The sequence below is a fragment of the Salvelinus fontinalis genome, chromosome 42 (assembly GCF_029448725.1).
Source record: "Salvelinus fontinalis isolate EN_2023a chromosome 42, ASM2944872v1, whole genome shotgun sequence".
NCBI lineage: Eukaryota > Metazoa > Chordata > Actinopteri > Salmoniformes > Salmonidae > Salvelinus > Salvelinus fontinalis.
In genome coordinates, this window is record NC_074706.1 from 3,305,482 (window position 1) to 3,331,927 (window position 26,446).

The 26,446-nt window shown below is 43.8% G+C and overlaps 3 protein-coding genes, 1 long non-coding RNA gene and 2 other non-coding genes across 15 annotated transcripts in view; 3 read left to right on the plus strand and 3 right to left on the minus strand.

The window, feature by feature from the left end:
* The window catches only part of dlc1 (DLC1 Rho GTPase activating protein), a 152,068-nt gene extending 144,220 nt beyond the window's left edge, over positions 1–7,848 (plus strand). For all 4 annotated transcript variants that reach the window (XM_055909913.1, XM_055909914.1, XM_055909915.1 and 1 more), the window contains 4 exons: positions 2,231–2,464; positions 3,338–3,555; positions 4,881–5,054; positions 5,815–7,848. In XM_055909913.1, coding sequence (XP_055765888.1) covers positions 2,231–2,464; positions 3,338–3,555; positions 4,881–5,054; positions 5,815–5,914 — 726 coding nt within the window. In that variant the 3' untranslated portion in view covers positions 5,915–7,848. The remainder of the gene's footprint in view (positions 1–2,230; positions 2,465–3,337; positions 3,556–4,880; positions 5,055–5,814) is intronic.
* Positions 7,849–13,865: 6,017 nt separating this feature from the next.
* LOC129841593 (uncharacterized) lies at positions 13,866–20,413 on the plus strand. Of its 6 annotated transcripts, none has more exons than XM_055909964.1 (6): positions 14,238–14,803; positions 15,870–16,031; positions 16,367–16,448; positions 16,639–16,932; positions 18,728–19,048; positions 19,407–20,413. In XM_055909964.1, the coding sequence occupies exons 2-6, from the start codon at positions 15,963–15,965 to the stop codon at positions 19,787–19,789; spliced, it is 1,149 nt and encodes a 382-aa protein (XP_055765939.1). In that variant the 5' UTR covers positions 14,238–14,803; positions 15,870–15,962; the 3' UTR covers positions 19,790–20,413. The 6 variants fall into 6 exon arrangements, with proteins under 6 accessions (XP_055765937.1, XP_055765942.1, XP_055765939.1 ...); XM_055909963.1 differs by having other exon boundaries at positions 14,238–14,743; XM_055909962.1 differs by lacking the exons at positions 14,238–14,803; positions 15,870–16,031 and adding an exon at positions 13,866–14,093.
* Positions 19,667–21,924, minus strand: LOC129841614 (uncharacterized). The gene is made up of 3 exons (XR_008757363.1): positions 21,783–21,924; positions 20,504–20,612; positions 19,667–19,753 (listed from the first exon to the last, which is right to left on the minus strand). It is a non-coding gene; the product is annotated as an uncharacterized LOC129841614 (long non-coding RNA).
* A 1,024-nt stretch (positions 21,925–22,948) lies between these two features.
* trnak-uuu (transfer RNA lysine (anticodon UUU)) lies at positions 22,949–23,021 on the minus strand. The gene has a single exon. It is a non-coding gene; the product is annotated as a tRNA-Lys (tRNA).
* A 686-nt stretch (positions 23,022–23,707) lies between these two features.
* On the minus strand, positions 23,708–23,780 carry trnat-ugu (transfer RNA threonine (anticodon UGU)). Its single transcript has one exon. It is a non-coding gene; the product is annotated as a tRNA-Thr (tRNA).
* A 1,262-nt stretch (positions 23,781–25,042) lies between these two features.
* Positions 25,043–26,446, plus strand: part of LOC129841579 (E3 ubiquitin-protein ligase DTX4-like) — a 60,145-nt gene continuing 58,741 nt past the window's right edge. The window contains exon 1 of one of the 2 annotated variants that reach the window (XM_055909924.1): positions 25,043–25,413. In XM_055909924.1, coding sequence (XP_055765899.1) covers positions 25,328–25,413 — 86 coding nt within the window. In that variant the 5' untranslated portion in view covers positions 25,043–25,327. Of the gene's footprint in view, positions 25,414–25,926; positions 26,433–26,446 lie in introns of those variants that run through there. The other variant, XM_055909925.1, reaches the window with a different exon arrangement.

Here is a 26,446-nt window from a genome sequence, read left to right on the forward strand (position 1 = left end):
AACCAAGCCCTCTCCGCCCCACGTCTTACCTGACTGGGTCTTAGCCAAGTAACCAAGCCCTCTCCGCCCCACGTCTTACCTGACTGGGTCTTAGCCAAGTAACCAAGCCCTCTCCGCACCACGTCTTACCTGCCTGGGTCTTAGCCAAGTAACCAAGCCCTCTCCGCCCTACGTCTTACCTGACTGGGTCTTAGCCAAGTAACCAAGCCCTCTCCGCCCCACGTCTTACCTGACTGGGTCTTAGCCAAGTAACCAAGCCCTCTCCGCCCCACGTCTTACCTGACTGGGTCTTAGCCAAGTAACCAAGCCCTCTCCGCCCCACGTCTTACCTGACTGGGTCTTAGCCAAGTAACCAAGCCCTCTCCGCCCCACGTCTTACCTGACTGGGTCTTAGCCAAGTAACCAAGCCCTCTCCGCCCCACGTCTTACCTGACTGGGTCTTAGCCAAGTAACCAAGCCCTCTCCGCACCACGTCTTACCTGACTGGGTCTTAGCCAAGTAACCAAGCCCTCTCCGCCCTACGTCTTACCTGACTGGGTCTTAGCCAAGTAACCAAGCCCTCTCTGCACCACGTCTTACCTGACTGGGTCTTAGCCAAGTAACCAAGCCCTCTCCGCACCACGTCTTACCTGACTGGGTCTTACACCACGTTTGTGTTTACCCGTCGCACTCGCTGAGCCCTATGGAATGTTGGGTACTGTAGTTACATAAGACTAATAGTCTGGTTGATGGAATACAGTAAGCTGTTTTGTAGCGCCACGTAACCCACAATCCCATTGACCTATCTCCATGCTTCTGTTTACCCGTCGCACACTGGCTGAGCCCTATGGAATGTTCGGTATTGTAGTTAAGTAAGGGGGAGGAATACAGTAAGCCGTACTGTGTAGCACCGCAAAACCCACAATCCCCTTGACCGATCTCGGCTAATCAGGGGGCTCAATGTCCAAAGGCAGGAAGCATTTGATTCATTAAGAGAGAAATAATGAATGTCGGCAGGTGGACTACAATTTCGGTACCAGTCCGGCCGAATCAATCGGCTCAAAAAGCTGTTGTGACATGAGGGGTTACACACTGCCTAACATTATATTACACTGATCTGGATTCTGGAATACATTTATCTTCACTAATAGAGAAGAAAAAGCGTATTAGATTCATTCATAAAGCTCCTCTGGCGGATGCTAGCAATTAGCGTTGAACATGACCAGTAAATAGCATTAACCCCCCCCCCCCCCCCCCACACACACACACACACACACACACACACACACCCACGTCAGTTATTTTCTTGTAATTTAATATTAGTCTGTGAGTGGTCTGGGTGAGCTGATGACTGATACAACAATTCAGTGGATTTCTAACTGATATCTCTTCTCATCTTTAAGTTAGCAGGAAAGAGAGAGAGAGAGAAGTAGAGAGAGAGAGAGAAGTAGAGCGAGAGAGGGATGTAGGTAGAGAGAGAGAGAGAGAGAGAGAGAGAGAGAGAGAGAGAGAGAGAGAGAGAGAGAGAGAGAGAGATGTAGAGAGAGAGAGAGAGATGTAGAGAGAGAGAGAGAGATGTAGAGAGAGAGAGAGATGTAGAGAGAGAGAGAGATGTAGAGAGAGAGAGAGAGAGATGTAGAGAGAGAGAGAGATGTAGAGAGAGAGAGAGAGAGAGAGAGAGATGTAGAGAGAGAGAGAGAGAGAGAGAGAGAGAGAGAGAGAGATGTAGAGAGATAGAGAGAGAGACTGGAAGTGAAATTAGAAAAACAGGATGCTCTAAGCTTCCACAGCAGGACTCCTTTATCTTTGTCTCACACTGATTTCTTGTGGAGTTTCCCATCCTTAATACGGGGTGATTAAACTCAGGATGGGGTTGGCAGGTAAAGGACAGGTTGATAAGGGATTGGATGACGTATCCTTGTTTATGACAGATCTGATTGTCTGATCATGATTTGGTGGTTATTTTAGAATTCCTTTGTTTATCTGTAGGTCTTTTGTCCATCGGACCATCAGTGTATCAATGTTCAATGCTGTACATGTACATTCATCATGACCACAAACAGGTTGGATCTAGAACACTGGTATCTCACACACCTTGTACCTCAACACGCTGGTATTAGTGTTCATCTTTGGTGTCTGAAACAGTCCTGACGGCCCTCTATCCTCCCATTCATTTTAAGTCATTGTATAATTGTATACTCATTGTAATTGTATGATAAACTAATAAACTATTCCCCCCTCTCCCCCTTAGATCCCAGAAGAGATGAGTCGCTGCAGAAACTCGTACCAGGAGCAGGCCCTGATCCCCCTGAAGCTGGAGGAGCTCGGGGGTTCCTCTGGGGGTGACGGCGGTGCTGGCGGCCCCATGGAATGCAGGACCTACCTCCAGGACAGCCTGGACGCCCTCCTCAAAGAGGCCAAGGACAAGTTCAAAGGTTACGACAGCTGCTCCACGCCTGAACTCGCCGAGCTGGCGTACAAGAAGGTATGGACAGAGGGATAGAGAGTATCTATTTTATTCTCTTTTATTCTATTCTATGGAGGCTGGATCTAGCCTTTTAAATTCTGAGTTCATGTTCACTGTATTTTCCTTATATAGAAGTTCAATTAGTATGAAGGACTACATGCATTACTTGTGTTTGTTGTTTAGAAAAGGCTGGCATAAAGCCTAGTGTATTCCACGTCTGTCTCTCTCTCTCTCTCTCTCTCTCTCTCTCTCTCTCTCTCTCTCTGTCTCTCTCTGTCTCTCTCTCTGTCTCTCTCTGTCTCTCTCTGTCTCTCTCTGTCTCTCTCTCTGTCTCTCTCTGTCTCTCTCTGTCTCTCTCTCTCTCTCTCTCTCTCTCTCTCTCTCTCTCTCTCTCTCTCTCTCTCTCTCGTTGTGTAATGGAAAAGCACCAGTTAGTATTTCCTGTGTAGAAACAGGTCAGTGTGAAACTAGCCCCCCCCCCACCCCCAGACTGGCCCCAGGGTGACATCAGCTTGTCAAGGGGCTCGCTCAATGCACACACACACACACACACTGCTCCCAAGCCAACACATCCTGTCCAGTCGTTATCTCTTTGCCAATAATCTTCCAGTCACAAGGCCTCTTGAAGGAAGGCAGCTGACTAGTGTAACAGATAAGGAGAGAGGCTCTGCCCTTACAGTTATGTTCCCAATCATGGTGCAAGACCTGGGTCTTCTTTCCCAGAGCCTGCGTAGCGCTAGTTTCAACATTGCATCATTACAGTTACCGTTAGCATTAGCATCCATGCCGTTTCCCCAAAAAACATTGTTGCCCTTAAACTCGTCAATAAATATACAGATATGTTTTTACAAAAGTATTAAAAGATGATCTCTTTTGTTTTCCGACTCTTAGGTCCACGACGGCTCGCCGCTGCGCCTGTGGAAGGCGTCCGTGGAGGTGCCTGCGGGTCCTGAGGAGGTGTTGACGCGGGTCCTCCGGGAGCAGGGCCGCTGGGACGAGGACCTGATGGAGAGCCGTGTGGTGGAGACGCTAGGCGATCGCACAGAGGTGTACCAGTACACCAGGAACACCATGGCCCCCCACCCCACCAGAGACCACCTCGTGCTCAGGTAGAACATTAACCATCTCCCTACACTCCAGAAGGGTTCTTCAGCTGGCCCCCTTTTTGGAAAGGGTTCTATATGGAACCCAAAACGGTTCTACTTGGAACCAAAATTGTTCTACCTTGAACCAACAATATTTATTCAAAGGGTTCTCCTATAGGAACAGTGTAAAAACCCTTTTCGGTTCTAGATAGCACTTTTTTCCTGGAGACTGTACCTACGTTCCCACGCCTTGTATATCCCCATCTTGTGTTGTTTGTCTCATTCATCCATTATTTCTTTCCTTTTTTCATTATTCTCTTCCTCAATGATATAAAACATCTCTCTCTGTCTCTCTTCCTCAATGGTATAAAACAACTCTCTCTCTGTCTCTCTTCCTCAATGATATAAAACATCTCTCTCTCTGTCTCTCTTCCTCAATGGTATAAAACATCTCTCTCTCTGTCTCTCTTCCTCAATGGTATAAAACAACTCTCTCTCTCTGTCTCTCTTCCTCAATGGTATAAAACAGCTCTCTCTCTGTCTCTCTTCCTAAATGGTATAAAACAACTCTCTCTGTCTCTCTTCCTCAATGATATAAAACAACTCTCTCTGTCTCTCTTCCTCAATGGTATAAAACATCTCTCTCTCTGTCTCTCTTCCTCAATGATATAAAACATCTCTCTCTCTCTCTCTTCCTAAATGGTATAAAACAACTCTCTCTGTCTCTCTTCCTCAATGATATAAAACAACTCTCTCTGTCTCTCTTCCTCAATGGTATAAAACATCTCTCTCTCTGTCTCTCTTCCTCAATGATATAAAACAACTCTCTCTGTCTCTCTTCCTCAATGATATAAAACAACTCTCTCTGTCTCTTCCTCAATGGTATAAAACAACTCTCTCTCTCTGTCTCTCTTCCTCAATGGTATAAAACAACTCTCTCTCTCTGTCTCTCTTCCTCAATGGTATAAAACAACTCTCTCTCTGTCTCTCTTCCTCAATGGTATAAAACAACTCTCTCTCTCTGTCTCTCTTCCTCAATGGTATAAAACAACTCTCTCTCTCTGTCTCTCTTCCTCAATGGTATAAAACAACTCTCTCTCTCTGTCTCTCTTCCTCAATGGTATAAAACAACTCTCTCTCTCTGTCTCTCTTCCTCAATGGTATAAAACAACTCTCTCTCTGTCTCTCTTCCTCAATGATATAAAACAACTCTCTCTCTCTGTCTCTCTTCCTCAATGATATAAAACAACTCTCTCTGTCTCTTCCTCAATGGTATAAAACAACTCTCTCTCTCTGTCTCTCATCCTCAATGGTATAAAACAAGTCAAAATGTCTTCTCTCTGCTTCAGGACGTGGGTGACAGACCTACCTAAGGGAGCGTGTGCGTTGGTGTGTACCTCAGTGGACCATGACGGAGCAGCGTTACTGGGCGTGCGGGCCAATGTGCTCACTTCACGCTACTTCATCGAGCCATGCAGCAGCAACAAGTCCCGCCTCACACACATCTCCAGGGTCGACTGCAGGTGAGTCAGCTGGAACGGAAGCAGTAGAAACAGTAGGATAGAAACAGTAGGATAGAAACAGTAGGATAGAAACAGTAGGATAGAAACAGTAGGATAGAAACAGTTGGATAGAAACAGTAGGATAGAAACAGTAGGATAGAAACAGCAGGATAGAAACAGTAGGAATGAAACAGTAGAATAGAAACAGTAGGATAGAAACAGTAGGATAGAAACAGTAGGATAGAAACAGTAGGATAGAAACAGTAGGAATGAAACAGTAGAATAGAAACAGTAGGATAGAAACAGTAGGATAGAAACAGTAGACCAGAAACAGTAAAATAGAACCAGTAGAATAAAGGCTAGACATGCTCAACTGAACTAAAATGTTTAAGGGAACTAGAGGAGAGCTTTAAATCAAAGTAACTCTGGTCTGATGCTAAAACATCTCCTCTCTAAATCAAAGTATCTCTGGTCTGATGCTAAAACATCTCCTCTCTACATCAAAGTAACTCTGGTCTGATGCTAAAACATCTCCTCTCTAAATCAAAGTAACTCTGGTCTGATGCTAAAACATCTCCTCTCTAAATCAAAGTAACTCTGGTCTGATGCTAAAACATCTCCTCTCTACATCAAAGTAACTCTGGTCTGATGCTTAAACATCTCCTCTCTAAATCAAAGTAACTCTGGTCTGATGCTAAAACATCTCCTCTCTACATCAAAGTAACTCTATGAGCCTGGTCTGATACTAAAAGGTGTCTCCTCTCTGTCTCTCTGTTTCCAGGGGTCGGTTCCCAGAGTGGTACAATAAACTGTATGGACACCTGTGTGCCAGTGAGGTGGTGCGGATACGCCAGTCCTTCACCAGCCAGATGGATAAGTGAGGGCCAGGCAGCTCCACTTGACTTGGAGACCAAAGTCACAAGAAGGGGCGACACCGTGGAACCCGAAAGACTCTCTATCCACCCCCACCTCACCCCCTAATTCGCTACAGCCCTGATGCTGGTTGGGGTTGACTGGGGAGGACAACCCATTGACTCATTTGATTCAGGCTGTTGACAGACATACCATTGTGTCCTGGACAGAGAGACTTTGAACAGACTTTTTCGTCATCCGTAGACTGTCATCTACGACCAGGTGGTGTTACTGCCTCCGAGGGGTCATGCAAGGACTGGAACGGACGTGGACCCTCAAAGTTCTTTCAGAGTTGTGTTATGGTTCTTGTGCCAGGTGGTGCGTTGCGGGCGGCACGACCAAAGTAAATGTGTCTGAAATGGAAGTATGGTGTCACTCCTCCAACAAGCGTAATACCTTTACAGAGAGGATGTGGCATCACCGTCACAGGATGTGATGTCACGGATTAGTAAAAAGAGAATCTATAGGGGAGGGGGAGCTTCTGAGAAGAGTGGTTAGTTTGTGTGTGTGTGTGTGTGATGAATGGTTGATTAATTAGACATATTTCATGCACTGGCTCCCAGCTGCAATATAGTGTGTATATACTATATCCTGCATCTGTTCATGTTGCTTTTTCCTGTTTCCTCTCTCTGTGTGTGTGTGTGTGTGTGTGTGTGTGTGTGTGTGTGTGTGTGTGTGTGTGTGTGTGTGTGTGTGTGTGTGTGTGTGTGTGTGTGTGTGTGTGTGTGTGTGTGTGTGTGTGTGTGTGTGTGTGTGTGTGTGTGTGTGTACTCGTGCACAAGTGTTTTTATCCTGTTACAGCAATGTCCACAACATTGTTTTCAGGAAGATACTGTATTATTCGACGGATGGAGGATGGATGGATGGATAATATGGGCTAACAGTTGTGTGAATGTATTGAAAATATGCAATATCTGAGTTTGTATTGATAAGTGGGGTATGGTGAGTTGATATTTGGTTAAGTGACATTAGGGAAAGCTAGTATAGAGTGGGTTTAAAGGATGGAACAGACGCAAAATGGTGGCTGGAACACCAATTGGTTGAGAGGGTTAAATTCGCCCCAAAAACTAAAATGGAGACTTAGATTCTGATGGACCAAGCTTAAAGAAAGCAGACAGTCACAGAGCATTTTGATTGATTCCACTGCTTAAAAGAGCACCGAGAATACACAACAATCAACAGGGCTAGGATTCCAAAATGGCCGCCATTTGTAGGCTAAACATCGATGAAAGAAACAATTCCGGTTATTACTTTTGTAGTAAGATGTACACAAGAGCAGTCAAGATAGTCTTCTGCTTCACAACAACAAAAAACCCGGGGCGAAAGAAAAACAGAAAAGAAGAGAAGAAATGAATAGAAAACAAAGAAAAGAGATGGTCCTTTTATAAAGGTGTGGAATTTTACAGGTTTTACTGTAAATGGAGGAGGAGAAAGTGCAGAGAATGTTTGTCTGGTTTAAAGAAGGAAAAAATTATCTATATGTGCAGGTTTCTTTTCTGTATGTGCGTCTGTCTGTCTGTCTGTGTTACCTTAAATGAAGTATAAGACTAATAGTAACCAAGTACACCTTCATCCGGGCCGGATTTGGGCCCCGTGTTAAAACCTATACGTTCTCTGTTCAGTGTAGGACTCATTTGCTAAGCGTTGTGTTGTATTGTTAAACGTGTGTGTACATTATTTGTTTGCCGTCAAAAATGAGTAACGCATGACAATGACAGTTAATTTAAAGCCTCATTATATTTATACCTCAGATATGTTTTTTTGTACCATGTTTATTTTATTGTAAATGTTACGCTTAATTAAGTTACAGAAATGAGAAATGTGTTTTATATTTTGTATTATTAATATTATTTCTGTACAGATTAATCACAGTCACGTGCACTATTAAATGTATTCAACAAAGGGTGTTGTCTTAGTGGGGTCATTGGCTGCTGTTTTGAAATGTTGAGTGTTCAGGTGGATTGGAGTTGTTGACCTGATTTCTGGTGTCATTTAAAATGATAATGCACTTTACAATGGTCTCATGTAGGCTGCCCCCCAAAGTGGCTACAGTATTAGGACTGTAATAGTGGTGAAGTGCCCCTTTAAGGTTTTTCGGGCCAAAGGAGTGCCATAAGCAATACACCATTACCCAAACATTGGTTTTGTAGTAACTCTGAAATACCTCATCATGGCTCTGATAGTTTGTCTCTAAATTCTTTCTCAGAGAGCTTAGCCTAGGGTCATACTGTACCCTGCCCCTGGATTACCTCTCTCTCTCCCTTCTTCTTCTCTCTCTCACTCTCTCCCTCTCTCTGTCTATTTCTCTCTCCCTTCCTCTCTCTCTCTCGCTCCCTCTCTTTCGCTCCCTTCCTCTCTCTCTTGCTCCCTCGCTCTCTCTATCTCCCTGCTTCTCTCGCTTTCTCTCTCTCCCTGCCTCTCTTGCTCCCTCTCTCACTCTCTCCTCACAAACAACATGTACAGTAGAGAGAGGGAGAGCAAGAGAGAGAGTGAGAGGGGTCCGGAGAGAGGTGGACAGGCAGCAGGCGGTGGCTTGCTTGGTACATAGATGGTGATCTCACTCACAGTCTGTCTTACATAACTGGTTCATATGGCAGGGGTGGACAAAGGGTCTGTTGTGGCCACAGCTGGAGTGGGTGGACTGTCACAGGGTCGAGGGGGGGCTCGGACCCCCCTAGCGTTCCTCTCACATGCCGTTCAAGCCAGCAGGGGCCATCTGTGGGCTTGAGGCGGGTGGGGTTGGCACTTTTTCCCACCACACACACACACTGGGCTCTCACTGGGCTGCTCACACACACACACACACACTTACTGTATGTGTTTAATGTACACATTCTCAGAGACACACGCACATCCTCAAATGCTGTACGAACATATTGATTCTACACACATTTGGTGCACACAGGCATTTGATGTGTTGGATCAAAGCAGTGTAAAAGAAAAGTGTATTCATTTATTATTATTGTATTAATAAGGCAACAGCAGTGGAAGAAATGTTACATACACATAGGGTGCATCCCTTATGGCACCCCTATGGGCCCTGGTCAAAAGTAGCGCACTAAATAGGGAATAGGATGCCATTTGGGATCGTGCCACACACTATGCCTTCACAGGAGCACACATGTGTACTGTACCCACAGGGATTAGCCACACACTATGCCTTCACAGGAGCACACACGTGTACTGTACACACAGGGATTAGCCACACACTATGCCTTCACAGGAGCACACACGTGTACTGTACACACAGGGATTAGCCACACACTATGCCTTCACAGGAGCACACACGTGTACTGTACACGCAAGGATCGTGCCACACACTATGCCTTCACAGGAGCACACACGTGTACTGTACACACAGGGATTAGCCACACACTATGCCTTCACAGGAGCACACATGTGTACTGTACCCACAGGGATTAGCCACACACTATGCCTTCACAGGAGCACACACGTGTACTGTACACACAGGGATTAGCCACACATACATTGCAAGAACAGAAGTGACATGTACAAACTTGCGTGAACACCCACATACGCTGTACTCTAAATCTAGATCATGTGCAGATATTATACAGCACACGGCGGCACAGTCATTCCTTCTCAACAACAACCCTCCGTCACGTGGACAACAAGAGCTTTCCACATTCTCTTCTGAAGGGTTTCTGTGAAACCAGAGATAAAATAGAGCTTCCAGCTCACACACACACGTGTTACCGTGTGTGTGTGTGTGTGTGTACATGGGTGCGTGCATGCATTGGTATCTACAGTATGTGAGTGTGTGTTTGTGTGTGCGTTTGTGCATCTATCTAGGTGTGCATGCATGCATCTACGTGTGTGTGCGTGTATCTATGCGTCCAAGTATGTGTGTGTCTCTTCTTGGAAACCAAACATCTCTGAGCCCGCCCCGGTAAGAGCTGACCTAGAGTCAGCACCAGGGACATGTTCCAGACAAATCCTTTGAGAATGGTGTGGAGGAGGGTTCCCAAATTGATAAACGGTGAAGAGAGGGAGAGAGAGGAGAGGATGACAGAGTAAAGGTGTGTGGGAGAGATTATGGTAATACAGCAACACCAGAATTCCTCTAGTTGTAACGTTATGCCGTGTTGTGAAACCTGAGATGCAGGGTTGGGGTTCTTTCCATTATCATTCCAGGTAATTCTGGGAGTACGCTGAAATTCTAATTCTCTTTAATGCTCGTCAGTGAGCAAAATGTGGAATTATAATTTGGTTTATTTTCAGAATTGACCCCAACCCTGCTGAGGTGTGTTCAGTGAGATAAAATGATCAGAAATGATTGCATATTCTACATATCACACAGTCATATCTTTTCAAGACAATTTATATCTGATTGTTCTGTACTGTTGAACCATCCTGAACAGGCTGCCCCTCTCCAGGGGCGCGTTCAGTCAGACAAAACGTTTTGGTAGGTTCAGATAGAAACATTTAATGTATAACAAACCCGCCTCTCCGACATGTCGCCCTAGGAAACACTTTGGCTCTATTAATGTAATTTCTATCTGCAACGTTCGACAACGTTTGGCAACTGAACGTGGCACAAGTCCAAATCCCCATCTCCGTCCATGGCTAATTTAGGAAAGGGACCATTTTAGCTAGCTAGCAAGCCACCGGAGAACAACCGTACGAGGAGCAACCATTCAAATTGTTTCTGTCAATGACGTATTGTGATGTGATGGGAGTGAAGCCAAATCCAAACTGGCTTTCCTTTGCACTTTTTTTTTGGTGCAACAGGACCATTCACAGCTGAGCTCAACGCTGATTCGCTATTATTTTATACTTTTTTATCAAGGGAGGCCAAATGCTTGCTGGCTTCCCTTGCCTTCAGGAATACAGGTGGCAACAATCTCATACTCTTTATGAGAGACAGCATCAGATAGTGAACAGCTGTTTTGCTTGCTCAGATGGATTCTCCTGTGAGATTTTTTGAAATTATTTTTTTTTACCTTTATTTAACTAGGCAAGTCAGTTAAGAACAAATTCTTATTTACAATGACGGCCTACCCCGGCCAAACCCTAACCCAGACTTCGCTGGGCCAATTGTGTGCCGCTCTATAGGACTCCCAATCACAGCCAGTTGTGAAAAAGCCTGGAATCGAACCAGTGTCTGTAGTGACGCCTCTAGCACTGCGATGCAGTGCCTTAGTCCGCTGTGCCACTCTGGAGATACTATCAGTCTCTTGTGAATCGAAGGAAAATGATGAAACACAGAGACGAAAGATAAATGATATTATGTTTTTTTTCTTGGTCAGTTTTTGGTGCTTCCCTTCTGCAGCCATGAAAACACACCACTGCCTTGACGCAGGGTTAACATGATCACTGAAGCTTTAACCTTGACCCAGGGTTAACATGATCACTGAAGCTTTAACCTTGACCCAGGGTTAACATGTTCACTGAAGCTTTAACCTTGACCCAGGGTTAACATGATCACTGAAGCTTTAACCTTGACCCAGGGTTAACATGATCACTGAAGCTTTAACCTTGACCCAGGGTTAACATGTTCACTGAAGCTTTAACCTTGACCCAGGGTTAACATGATCACTGAAGCTTTAACCTTGACCCAGGGTTTAACATGATCACTGAAGCCTTAACCTTGACCCAGGGGTTAACATGATCACTGAAGCTTTAACCTTGACCCGGGGTTAACATGTTCACTGAAGCTTTAACCTTGACCCAGGGTTAACATGATCACTGAAGCTTTAACCTTGACCCAGGGTTTAACATGATCACTGAAGCTTTAACCTTGACCCAGGGTTTAACATGATCACTGAAGCTTTAACCTTGACCCAGGGTTAACATGATCACTGAAGCTTTAACCTTGACCCAGGGTTAACATGATCACTGAAGCTTTAACCTTGACCCAGGGTTAACATGATCACTGAAGCTTTAACCTTGACCCAGGGTTAACATGATCACTGAAGCTTTAACCTTGACCCAGGGTTAACATGATCACTGAAGCTTTAACCTTGACCCAGGGTTTAACATGATCACTGAAGCTTTAACCTTGACCCAGGGTTTAACATGATCACTGAAGCTTTAACCTTGACCCAGGGTTTAACATGATCACTGAAGCTTTAACCTTGACCCAGGGTTTAACATGATCACTGAAGCTTTAACCTTGACCCTGGGTTTAACATGATCACTGAAGCTTTAACCTTGACCCAGGGTTAACATGATCACTGAAGATTTAACCTTGACCCAGGGTTTAACATGATCACTGAAGATTTAACCTTGACCCAGGGTTAACATGATCACTGAAGCTTTAACCTTGACCCAGGGTTTAACATGATCACTGAAGCTTTAACCGTGACCCAGGGTTAACATGATCACTGAAGCTTTAACCTTGACCCAGGGTTAAAATGATCACTGGGTGGTTTCCCTTGATGGTTAGGAATTAAACATACAGTATGTTCCTGCCACATGGTTGAGAGGACCTGGGAGTCATGGGTTGTGTCTTAAATGGAACCCTATTCCTTATATAGGGCACCACTTTTGACCAGGGCCCATAGGGAATAAGGTGCCATTTGGGACGCAACCATAATAGCTCTGTCTGTGTAGATGGCCTGATTACAAATAAAAAAAAATATTTTTTATTTTTTTTATTTTTACCGTTATTTAACCAGGTAAGTTGACTGAGAACACGTTCTCATTTGCAGCAACGACCTGGGGAATAGTTACAGGGGAGAGGAGGGGGATGAATGAGCCAATTGTAAACTGGGGATTATTAGAAATTACAAATGCATGACAAGCGCATGAGACGTTTATTGTTGTGACAACAGGAATTATCAGTGATGAAGAGATGGTATGTGTCAACATGAAGAAAAACATGGCTGGCATGAAGGCTGTCTTAAAGTGGACATAATAATATTATAAGACATTCCATGGCTCTAACGCACATACACACACACACACACACACACACACACACACACACACACACACACACACACACACACACACACACACACACACACACACACACACACACACACACACACACACACACACACACACACACACACACACCTCCCAGTGACTTCACGTCCCACATGTGGCCCACCTGGCCCTGATCCCTCTCCCCCAGCCAGTTCTCTACTGGGCGGCCACACAGACTGGTGCTTTTACAGTCAGTCTGTCTGGACATGACATCTGAATGGCTTCTCTGTGGGCAGAGACTTGAGTCATAGAGAGACGGAAATTCAACCTTAGTAAAACATTAGTTCAACATTGACTCCTTCTCTTTGAACCACCGTTTGACTATTTCAGGCCCTTAAGCATAGAGTCAGACCAACGTACAGTATCATCAACATGGAAAGACACGTCCCAGATTCAAAGACAACCACATAGCCCAGAGGTTATTCAACCCTCAAACACGGTTGTCTAGGTACACAGTCAGCACAAGTAGTCACAGCCTTCCACCAAGACTGTAATTGGTTGAATGAGGTGAGTGATTGCCTGGCGGTAACAAAAGTTCCCCAGCAGGTCCTCTGCGGATAAGAGTTCCCACCACTGGGGTCAGATTGATTTCTAACTGAGCAAGGGTTCAAGGAATGAGGCTACACTACCATCTAGCGGTTGTTGTAAGCAACTACAAGACCCTGACAACAGTATGATCCAACAAAATGTGCTGAACAAGTTCAAGTCAGAACATGATGTCTGATTCAAAAGGTAATCATACTTGCAAAATATAAATAATTGCGTTATCACTATTATAAATAACGGTCAAATTGACGATTAAACTGATTTGGAGGACTCATGCGTTTAAATTGTTATTTTACAAGGAAATTATAAATTAAAAATCCTATATCGTATCATCTAAATCCCTTATTATCGCAGCAAATGCATCCGACAATGTATTAATTTTTTATAAATGTTTTATGTATTTAATTATTTGTATGCATCCAAAGATTATGCAAAATGGGTAGGCTGACAACCAAGAGGGTGCAATTGCGGCCCGTATTTCTGGTCATTCCTACACTCGGGACTCCCGAGTGGCGCAGCAGTCAGAAACACTGGATCTCAGTGCAAGAGGCATCACTGCAGTCCTTGGTTCGAATCCAGGCTGCATCACACCCGACCGTTGTTGGGAGTCCCATAGGGCGGCGCAGAATTGCCCCAGCGTCTTCCGGGGTAGGCCGTCATTGTAAATAAGAATTTGTTCTTAACTGACTTGCCTAGTTAAATAAAATGTGTGCATCTGCAGGAACCCCTCTTTGTAATTGTACTGTACATTAGGTGATGCACAATAACGTTTGACGCCAACCACCGACAAACCCCACAGAAGAAGGGGCGGGGGCAACAACGGTAGCTAGCTAGCCGTACACCGGTAGACAGTGTCCTTCGACACCAGCGATGTTTTCATGCAGTTCTGTTAACGGCGAGGGCAGGTGTTGGGCAAGCGGGAGCAAAGGACACTGTTTACCGGTGTCGCCCCCCCCCTCCTCTTAGGAATGCTCCAAATTGCGGGCGACAATCAGGAGTTTTTAGGTTCCTTTTGGGTCTGGTTTGACACACTCGAATGACATGGGCGGAGGAAAGAAAATATTAAATGTGATGCGTTGCCTGTCCAGATTAGAGTGGGGGCAGATAGAATGGTGTTGAAAATGATATATATATATAGCGCTGGAAAGGTCATCACTGGATTACGGAAGTGTAGCATATGGATCAGCATCTCAGACATCTTTTTTTTTTTTTAAACTAGATGTATTCCAGGACCAAGCCCTAAGAATATGTGAATATGTTGTGTAGCAGTCAGGACCTCCCCGGTGGCAGCGATGCAGGTAGAGTTGGGAGAGATGCCGTTATAGTTAAGAAGACAACAGCTAACCATCACATATAGGGTAAATCTACAAGGACATAAGGTCACACATCCTACAAAAATGTGCTAATTGAGCGCTGGGAGCATGAGCGAAGTCTGAATACAAAGCTTTGGGTGGATAGGTAATGGCATGGCTAGAGAGATTGTGTTATTTGGAAGGAGTTTAGCCCCTCTGTGGTTTTCATGCTATACCACCTTGGTTGTTCCCTCAGCTAGTGATAGATCTAGGGTTGCTTGAGAGGCTAATAGATGTTGAGGAAGGAGTAGATTCAGTTGTAAGTGAACATTTAACAACACAGTACTAGGCTTTCTTTAATATATTCACAGATGGATCTAAGGAGCCTAAAACAGGCAGGACAGGAACAGCTTTTAGAGGTTAAGGTGGCAGTGACGAAAAGAGCAACAGGTCATTTATCTGTTTACACAATGGAGGTGGCCATACTCTTGGCTGCGGAGTGGGTGGAGGAGGTGAGGGTGACGGGGTAGTCATCTGCTCTGACTCCTGTGCAGCACTGATGAGCTTAAATTAATTTGTGTCTCAGAGCAGACAGGATGTATTGTAGAGGTTTTGCAGTGCTTGTCTAGGGTGAAACAGATGATGGTAATTGTGATGTTCCTCTGGGTACCAGCTCACGTGGGAGTAGAGGGGAATGAGGAGGTGGATGTTATCACCAAGCAGCCTCTTAAACATCCTAATGTTGAAATGAATTTGTTAGTCAGTAAAGCAGAAGCCAAGGGTTTATGAGGACAGTGGTTAAAAACGTAAAAACAAATGGCAAGAGTTGTGGAACAGGGAGGGAAAGGGAAGACACCTGTATAATATCCAGGAAATGTGGAGGGAAGGGAGGTCATCAGACTGAGAGAGAATGGAGGAAAGTGTGATCACAAGGCTGAGACTGGTTTCATCATTGTCAGAAGGAGATGGAGACAGTGAAACATGTTCCATTTCAGTGCCAGCAATATGTGAGGGAAAGGGAAAATTTGTTGTTAGATTTAAGGAGTAATGGGGTTAAGGAGCCAATATTAAGTGAACTGCTGGGGAAATCTTCAGGGGGTGTAGTATTTAATGATGTATTTTGCTTCCTTAGGGAGATGAGAATAATGAGTGGGATTTAGATCTTCCGGTCTCTGGTTAACACTCCAGTCCAGTTGGTGGCGGTAATGCACCTTAAAAAAATCCAATGAATAAGAAAACGAAAGTAGTTTTTTCTCAGGACATCCAACGCTCTGTCAGAAAAATCTATAGTTTGGTAATTAACTCTATTCTATTGGAAATCTGTTTGTTTGGGGGCGGGGGTGGCATAGGATACTTGTTTCTTAAATAGTTTGTAACGTGTATGTAATGAATGAATGTTGTTTTAATGGACGGCAATTGCCTTTGAAAAAGAAAGTTTTTTTATAGGGCTGTATTCAGTGCACACCGTAGCAAACCAAAGCAAAACTTTTTGTAACAGAAACGAGAGTTTCTAAGTAGGCTACTATTTTAGTGATGGCTAAATACTTTTAGACATAACACAACAATAATCCACATGTTTTTTTAAACATAACAATAATCCACAATCTTAACATGCTTTCAATTCCACAGAGTTTGAATCCTTGGGCAGTAAAGCACAGCATGGGTTGGAAACTCTTCTACTGTGTTTTGACATTGATGGTTGGCCTTCTTGGTACGTTTGTCCTAAATTAATCATTTTAGATACACTATGTTCTTTTTGTGTGAACTGGCCTCTGGATCTACATCATTGAGTGTGTTCACTGTATTAGCCTAATGTCAAATATGTTGAGGATTTAGTTAGGCTAAAAATATGTAAACCTAATAGTCCTTGTATTTCTTTTGCTTCCCGACCGTTTCTACAGAATGCCCCTCGATTGGTAATGGTATCATTCTTAAAACTGTGAATTTGAAGGACAATGTCACTCTCCCTTGCAATGCAACCTGTGACATTGGCATCGTTTGGAGGATTGTGGATGGCCAGGTCGTTGCCAAGATTGATCAAGGAAAATTAATTGAAGGAAAGCGCTTTGAGAAGAGGGTGGAAATCAACAAAGACCTCTCTCTCACAATCAGCTCTGCTGTGTACAATGACAAGGGCTCATATGTGTGTGTCTGTGATAATCGGAATGTTGCAGATGTAAAGCTAGATGTTCTGGGTAAGTTGAACAGACAAAACTTTACATATTGAAAGGGAACAAGAACTATGACTACTTTACTCAGGGATAGATTTGAAGACTTTACTTCCAAAATGCTATATCCACCATTTTTTTCATAAGAAATTATTGGTTATGGGTACCTTCATGTAAAATATTACTGTTCTCAGATTTTGTTTTGTTCATATGTTTTTATTTGCAAAATACTATATATCTATTTTTTAGCTGGAATGGAAGGTTCGTATCCTGTATATTTGACAGTGATATGTGATTGTCTCACCTTCACCTAGGTATCTTAAAGGAATACTTCAGGATTTGGGCAATGAGGCCCTTTATCTATTTCCACAGAGTCAGATGAACTTGTGGATTCCATTTGTATGTCTCTGTGTCCAGTGTGAAGGACGTTAGAGGTAGTTTCGTAAGCCAATGCTAACTAGCGTTAGCACAATGACTGTAAGTCTATGGGTATCTGCTAGCAGCGTTTTGGAAAAAAACATGGTTATTTGTCCTTGAAATGAAACCATCCAGTGATAGATTTTAAACAAATGCATTGAACAAACCCATACCATGATTAGATAATGAAAAAACATACCAATCTCTTTCATAATTTGTAATTACGATAAAATACCAACATTTCTGAAATTGGATATATAGCGTTTTGGAATGAAACTCTTCATTTATGCATTTGCAATTGTTGCAATATTGTAATATTGGCCAGACCCTTGTTTTCCTGAAGTCAGTATCTAATTCAAATTGTACATACTGTTGATTTGTGTTTTAGAGTTGTGATCAATGATCATAATAGTATAATATCATTCTGTTCTTTATTTGCGTCTATTCAACTCACTTCCCTTTATCCTTCATTCCCTCATCCTCCAGTCCTCTCCTTTTGGCGTTCACACTACGCTAACTGTAACCCCCCAGCACCTTCTCTCTGACCTTAACCCCCCAGCATCTTCTCTCTGACCTTAACCCCCCAGCATCTTCTCTCTGACCTTAACCCCCCAGCACCTTCTCTCTGACCTTAACCCCCCAGCACCTTCTCTCTGACCTTAACCCCCCAGCACATTCTCTCTGACCTTAACCCCCCAGCATCTTCTCTCTGACCTTAACCCCCCAGCACCTTCTCTCTGACCTTAACCCCCCAGCACCTTCTCTCTGACCTTAACCCCCTGCATCTTCTCTCTGACCTTAACCCCCTGCATCTTCTCTCTAACCTTAACCCCCCAGCACCTTCTCTCTAACCTTAACCCCCCAGCACCTTCTCTCTAACCTTAACCCCCCAGCACCTTCTCTCTAACCTTAACCCCCCAGCACCTTCTCTCTGACCTTAACCCCCCAGCACCTTCTCTCTAACCTTAATCCCCCAGCACCTTCTCTCTAACCTTAACCCCCCAGCACCTTCTCTCTAACCTTAACCCCCCAGCACCTTCTCTCTAACCTTAACCCCCCAGCACCTTCTCTCTAACCTTAACCCCACAGCACCTTCTCTCTAACCTTAACCCCCCAGCACCTCCCCCCTTCACTTTAACCCCCCAGCACCTTCTCTCTAACCTAAACCCCCCAGCACCTTCTCTCTAACCTTAACCCCCCAGCACCTCCCCCCTTCACTTTAACCCCCCAGCACCTTCTCTCTAACCTTAACCCCCCAGCACCTTCTCTCTAACCTTAACCCCCCAGCACCTTCCCCCTTCACTTTAATTGTCATACATTCCATGTAGACCTATATCTAATTCAATTGCTTTCATAATGGCACACCATTCAAGTCCCACCCCTCTCCTCCCTCCTCATCTAACAGTCCCGACAGAAATATCAGCTCACGTCGGAGATAATGTCACACTTCACTGCTATGGCTCAACCAATAAGCAGGTGACCAATGGTGAGATGTATGTCCAGTGGGAGAAAGATGAACAGACTGTGCTGAAGATTGACCCGACCAATACTACCTATGGCCCTGGATTCATGAACAGGATGTCAGTGACCAGGGATGGTTACGGAGAGGGTGACCTCTCTGGCACCATCACCGATGTACGCTCGTCTGACCAGGGAACCTACCGGTGCTTCTTCAACCGGGATAATGACCCAGGATATCCACATGGAGTCACTCTCACTGTCAAAGGTGGGATGTCTATTGAATGCATTGCTCACTTAAGTATTGTATTTAATATTCACTTTTTAACGTATAGACCTTGTTCTTTGTCTTATTATTATCATAGTAGTAGATGTAGTGTTAGTGTAATATTTCAAGAGAATAGTATTTAGTCGTGGCAGTCTTGCTGTTTTGTATTGTTGTCTGCGCTAGTTGAGATTATAAACTGGGTGGTTCGAGCCCTGAATGCTGATTGGCTGACAGCCGTGGTATATCAGCCTAAGACCACACCCCCTCAGGCCTTATTGCTTCAGTATAATATTGTTGTCATATCCCTTATCTTTGCTGCACTAACACTACTATATTCTATCTTTCTGTCTTTCTCTAGAAAAGCAATTGGAGCCTGCAATGATTGATAGTGAAAGGAGTAGAGTACCAGTGATAGGAATAATTTTTCTACATCTGTCAATCATTTGTGTGCTCGGGTTACTGGCGATGCACAAGATAAACAGGAGACAGCCAACAGAGGACTACACAGTCACTAGAACAGAGGACAGCACAATGATTAACATGGAACTTCCTGTTCCAGTTCAGGATAGCCAACCGCTGCCAGGAGTCCGAAGAATCCAGAGTTGTTGTGATGATCATCTTGATGAGATCACGTGCCCTGAGGGGATGGATGAACGCACAGAGGAAGAGGAGGAGCTCCATCTCCCTGTTGCTGAACGTGGGACACTGCTAGAGCAGAAGAAGAGTAACACAGGGAGTTGAGTTATGTATGAAGGTAGTCTGTTTTGGTTGACAACTTCTTTGTTGTTGTGAAATGTTCTATGTTCACTGAAGTGGATGTGGATGTCTTCCTATCATAGTTTACTGTATGTATCGGTAGCCAATGACTGTAGCTTGATTGGCTTGGGTCAAATGATACAGGGTTTGTTTTGTCTATGGCCCAGTCTTAGCTGATGTCCAGCCTAGTCTTCCAGCCTCACTGGTGGCTTAAATTGTTTAATCTCTTTGGTGGTGGTGCTACTGATATTGTAACTGGAAGGTTTACTGGTCAAGCTCAACGTCACATCTAATCTGGCCTTGCTTGATATCTCAGGGGATATCACAGTACATGTAATACACAATACCCCCACAAGAGGGCATACGTACACCATAATTTTTTATGTGAACTGTGAATATTTTTGGGTCAGTGATCCCTACCCTAAATCCTAACCTTAAACCACAAGCAATACCTTAATCCTTACATTAAACTATTTTACATTTCAACTTCTGTGGGGTAGGCACGTCCCAAGGATCCTTGATAACAGATGAATGTATTATTATAACATATTACATGATATGTAATAAATATACACATTTGCTAAATGATTATAAAGAATATTTGCTATATTTCCGTTTATTTTATCAAATGTAAGAAATACTATTGTTCACAAAGTGTTAACCTGTGTCGAAACTGTTTTGATCAACTGGCGCAAGCACCTGTAACTTTTGTAGTGATTGTGATTCTTTTCGGTGAGCCGGATCATTTGGCTCCGTTCAGGTAATAGAGCCGGTCCATACGTCCGATCTGGCCAAATGATTACATGTCCTGCAAAACAATGTCATATTTTTTACGCACTGAAAAAAAATTTGCATGGACCAGATTGTCGTGATCTCCTCACTATTTATTGTTTCTGCAGTGAGGACTCACTCTCTTTGGAATTATTTTGTAATTTATCTGCAGAAACAATAAATAGCTCATAAAGGAGTAGTAGCAGTATGCAAATCAGGGAGCCAAATGAACAACTCTTTCACCAATGTGATTCGGTTGCGTTCAGAAAGAGACGTTCATTCGCTTACTACCCAAAGCTAAGAGCCAATCGGTGCTTGATCCGAAAATGTGGTCTGAGGTGCCCTATGGAATGCATGACAGAATTGTGGGCCAAGCAGAGGCCAACTTGACCTCCATACCGCATCGCCATGGCCTCTCAAATGTTGTAACAATGCAGACGGCATGATTGGTTGAAGGTAGGCGAGGTCGGGTGGTCCTGTATAAACATAAACTCCCTTCCTTGACAGCTGTACCATCGAGGGCATCCTGACCGGTTGCGTCACCGCCGGGTATGGCAACTGCTTGTCATCTGACCGTAAGGCGCTACATAGGGTAATGCATACGGCCCAGTACATCACTGGGGCCAAGCTTCCTTGCCATCCAAGCCCAAAAAATTGTCAGAGACTCCAGTCACCCAAGTCATGGACTGTTTTCTTTGTTACCACATGGCAAGCGGTACCAGAGCATCAAGTCTAAGACCAAAAGGCTCCTTAACAGCTTCTACCCCCAAGCCATAAGACTGCTGAACAATGAATCAAATGGCCACTATTTATATTATTTTATTGTGTTCCTTTTTATTCTTTTTTATTTTATTTGGTACATATTTTCTTACCTCTTCTTGAACGGCACTGTTGGTTAAGGGCCTGTAAGTAAGCATTTCACAGTAAGGTCTACACAAATAAAGTTTGATTTGAACTTCCTTCACAACAGCCCTGCGCTGCTCCGAATAGTGTAAGAAGTAAGAATGCCGTGACTTCTGTAGAGGCATTATCACCGTAAATGCTTCACCGCCAAGCAGTGTTGCCAACTTAGCGACTTGGTCGCTATATTTAGCGAGTATTCAGACCCCTCTAGCAACACATTTTTCAAAAAATCGACTAGCGACAAATCTAGCGACTATTTCTGGTGTTATTGGAGACTTTTGGAGACTGACGTGAAAGCACGTACCGTTCTTACGCTTCTCAACGAGCAGCGGGTGCTGCCGTGGGCCCCACCCCCGTCCCACCAACCCCGTACCAAAGCACTCACAGGCGGCCCAGTTCTAGCGCAGCAGTCCCTCCCAGTCAGAGCAGGAGATGTTCACCCCTCCACGTCCAGACTGCAAATGAATCGCGCATGCGGGAAGCCGCCACTGGCTGATCTCGCCCTGGCATACATTCAGGGTGGGATGTAAAATGTTCTTTGTCTAAAATAAATCACTGGATTTGACTCACACAGCCTGTCACTTACTCACCTTGTCCACTGTGTGTGTGCCTCTCTGTGACATAAGCTAAACATCTAGCTGGCTAGCTCATCATGTCTCAGTCTAAAACTGTACACTAAAAAATACAGAAAAGAGTGGGAATCAAACCCTGAATTCAAAGGCTGGTTGAAGCCATTTATTGGAGATGATACATGGGCATACTGCCTGTATTGTAAGGCTGATTTCTACGCTAAACTTAGTGATGTAAAAAAACACATGACAACTCAAAAACATACTCAAAAGGCAAAGTTCAACCCAAAACAAGCTGCCAATATGGTTAAAAAATTGACTCTGCAAAAAAGGCTGAGGCCACCATGGCATTAGCTATCGCTGAACACTGTTCCATGCTGACATGTGATCACATTGGAGAAGCACGTAGAGCTGCTTTATCAGACTCCACTGCTGCTACCCACTTCAAAATGCACAGGACAAAGTGCACAGAAATTATTAATGGGTTTCTAGCACCATACTTTCTGAAAAAGTTGGTTGCAGATGTGGGTGACCAGCATTTCAGCCTCCTTCTCAATGAGTCCACAGATGTAAGTGTTTCTAAGTACATGGGGGTTGTGATAAGGTACTTTAGTGACACCAAGCAGACAATTGTATCAACATTTCTGGGGCTTGTTAGGTTGGAGGGAAGAGATGCCAAATCTATAGCCCGTGCTGTTGTGGCTTTCCTCGAGAAGTGTTGTCTTAAAAAAGAGATACTACTGGGGATAGGGACTGACAATGCCTCGGATTCCAACTAACCTCAGTCACAGATGCTATCGAGGCTGATAATAATATTCGTTAACGTTCGTTCTGTCTAGGCAGATGAGGAAGAAGGCGCTTGCACCCGAGAGCGGTTAAAAAAAATATATAAAAAAAATACCGCCCGAACAGGGACTTGAACCCTGGACCCTCAGATTAAAAGTCTGATGCTCTACCGACTGAGCTATCCGGGCTCTGACTGGCAGGGAAAGAGGAAATAGTTTGATTTTAAAAAGTCGTTAAGTAGATCACGTTTCAACTTGTTCGGAAAGCGAGCCATTCGCTACTGTTGCCGATGACTGCATTATTTCTGTGTTGCTCAGCTCAAGAGCTAGGGGGCACTTTCCAACCACATCGCTAACGTTACTGTAAGTGTATTGCAGGCAGCGTCGTAACGTTTATACCACGATGAATAGAGGTTACTAGCTTTGGTTTTACCCACAGGTGAACAGGGTGAACACTGGGTGAACACAGGAACACGGTGAACAGTGAACACTGTTATCGTATCTTTGGTTATACTAACGTTAACTTAGCTAGCTACTGTAGCTACATCATAGCTCGCTAGAGTGTTCCATTTCATTCTGTGGTCAGCTAACCTAGTACCGGTGTAAAGATACACTATTGGCCAATAGTAATGGTAAGTGTTAATATGCACGAAAAAGCTATTGTCAGCCTCTGTGTTGTTCCTTTAATCTTCATTTGTTAACAATTCATTGTTTTCCCTCTGATCAACATACGTAATTTTTTAACGTCATTAACGTGAGCAAAAAAAACTAAGACTAACGCATAGTGGCAGTTTTTTTTTATCCTGTCCATGTTTAGGACGTGAATGAACGACGTGTGTTGATCAGATGAAGGGGGAAAAAGGAAAAAGCTGTACAGGCCCCAGCGAGATTTGAACTCGCGACCCCTGGTTTACAAGACCAGTGCTCTAACCCCTGAGCTATGGAGCCCTGTTCTGTTGAGGCTGAAACGCAATCGCTTTTTGACTGTGACCTGGATAGTTTTTCATTAGAGCCCCATACACGTTCTGAAAACATATATGGTTGCTTGCAAAGGCCTACATTTATCGATTTGATTGTATTGTAAAGACATCTCTATGTCAGTATTTTAAATCCACACTATAAAGACAACAACAATATCCTGCATTCTGACTTGCAATGTGTGTTCAACTTCAACCACTAGATGGCGTCAAAGAACTGCATTTGTCAACAAGCCGTTCAGAAGTTGATTGTAGCCTGTCATTTGTTGCGCTCAAGTGGATAATTAAGCAATAACGCACGAGGGGTGTGGTATATGGCCATTATCCGCTGTCCCCTGTACAACGCAACGCGGAGTGCCTTCATACAGCCCTTAGCCGTGGTATATTGACCATATACCACAAACCCCAGAGGTGCCTTATTATAAACTGGTTAACAACGTAATTAGTCTGATATACCACGGCTGTCAGCCAATCAGCATTCAGGGCTCGAACCACCCAGTTTATAACAGACCTTATAAACATGTATTTTTACTGCTCTAAATACTTTAGTAACCACTTTATAATAGCAATATGGCACCTTAGGGGTTTGTGCTATATGGCCAATTTACCACGGCGAGGGGCAGTATCCAGGCACTCCGCGTTGCGTCAAGTTTAATAACAGCACTAAGCCATGGTCTTTTGGCCATATACCACATCCCCTCGGCCCTTATTGCCTAAGTATTAACTACATATATATTCACAGTCCAGACCAGCATTTACTACTTTACTCGTGCTTTTGCACGGCAGTCTTTCAATGGGAAAACTTGGCTAAAACCACCCAGTCTATCTTCTCCAGCCATTTTCTATAACCACTGCACTATCAAATTAAATTGTATTTGTCACATGCGCCGAATACAACAGGTTACCGTGAAATGCTGACTTACAAGCCCTTAACCAACAATGGAGTTTTAACTAAATAGAGTTAAGAAAATATTTACTAAATAATATTAAGTAAAACATTAAACACAATAAAAAAAACAATAACGAGGCTATATACAGGTCAAATAACACTGCAACCAACACAGAATGTGCACACAAATAAATAAAGCTGTAGTTGGCATAGCCTGTAAAGCAACACTCCACATTGCTATTTTTATGTTTGCCTATGCATTTACAATTTGGGATAATTTAAGGGCGGATCTGCACCAGTGGCGTACTCCTACTTTGGGAATTCAATGCACATGACTTACTTGCTATAGACAGCCTCCTATGGCTTTGGGCGTGGTATAGAAATAGAACGGGGGTACCAGACTCCGGAATGGGACATAGTCAGTTTAAGGATACAGAGACGGATACGTATGGTTAGCCAGAGGACGTAAAATATGTCCAATATTCGTTTTGGAGTACTGAATCAATTCCACCATGGAACTCGTATTCGATATCCGAAAAATACGCGCAGGAATTTAATTGATTTGTAATTTATGGATTTATGAAAAGGCATATTTTTTTTGCTTCACTAAAGCCACTTGAGGATTGTAAATGAGAAACATGCGCGTGGAAGACGGACGGATAGTTAGTCTTGGTTTTGAACTCATTTCTAAAACCAAGCCTCCAACGCAACGAACGTAAGTAACTAGTGAATAGGCCAATTGGTGTGATTTTTCAAATACCAACAAAAAGCTGCATTTGTTGTTTGCGTTTTGATTGGGTTTGGAAAAGGGGACTAGTCCGTGCGTAAACATGCGTTCCAGATGTCCCATGATCACAATAGATCATAATCACTTCTATCATAACAAGTTGCCTTTCTCTGAACTTGGACAAGTCAATAGAGAGGCTATAAAAACGTATATAGATACCGGAAAGTTGTCTTATTGAATGGTTTCTTTCTTGTGCTTAGCCTAGGTAGTTGTGTACAGTAATTGACGGGCGCCAATTCAATTGACACAATTGGTTTACTTGTATCCTAATGTAGCCCATCTCCCCCCCGAAGGAAGATGCATAGTTACAGTAATGATATGTAATACACATGTTCAATAGGCCGACTGTACTGTTTCTAGGGGAAATGACTCGATGATTAGCCAATGATCACAAAGAGCTGAGTAATCGCCCACAAACATGTTGTGCCAGGCTTCATCCCAAAAAAGTGTACTGAATGAAATTGTACACCCAATCCGTTCTCTCTGCGTAGCATATACCTGTCCAGCCGGTTTCAAAGATTTGTGGAAGCTCGATAAGGGAGTCACGAGTATTGGTAGGTAGGTCTATTACGAGTGTGGTGTTGGATGTCACTTTGGAACAGTTCAACACACTACGCCCCAACGACTGGAACCGAGCTCCTTTCCTTCGTCACTCCAGAAGTGGAGCTTGGTCTCGCCACTTGTGCAACAGTGACTCTGGCAAAGGGATTTAAAAGATTCAGTCGGACACATTTTGTTTCTTTATGCTAGAACGTGACTGAAAATGTAGACTTTCAACGAGAATAACAAGAGCACTCTCCGTTTCTTTGCCTGTCCACGGTGTATGAAGGAGGCATAACAACTGGGTATAAAATCAGATTTCTCCGTGTTCGACCATGAAAGTGACACGGATATTTGTGCCCAGATGCTGCGCTTCTTCACATTAGCACGCCGCCGGCTGACTAAATGTAAGATCCCTATT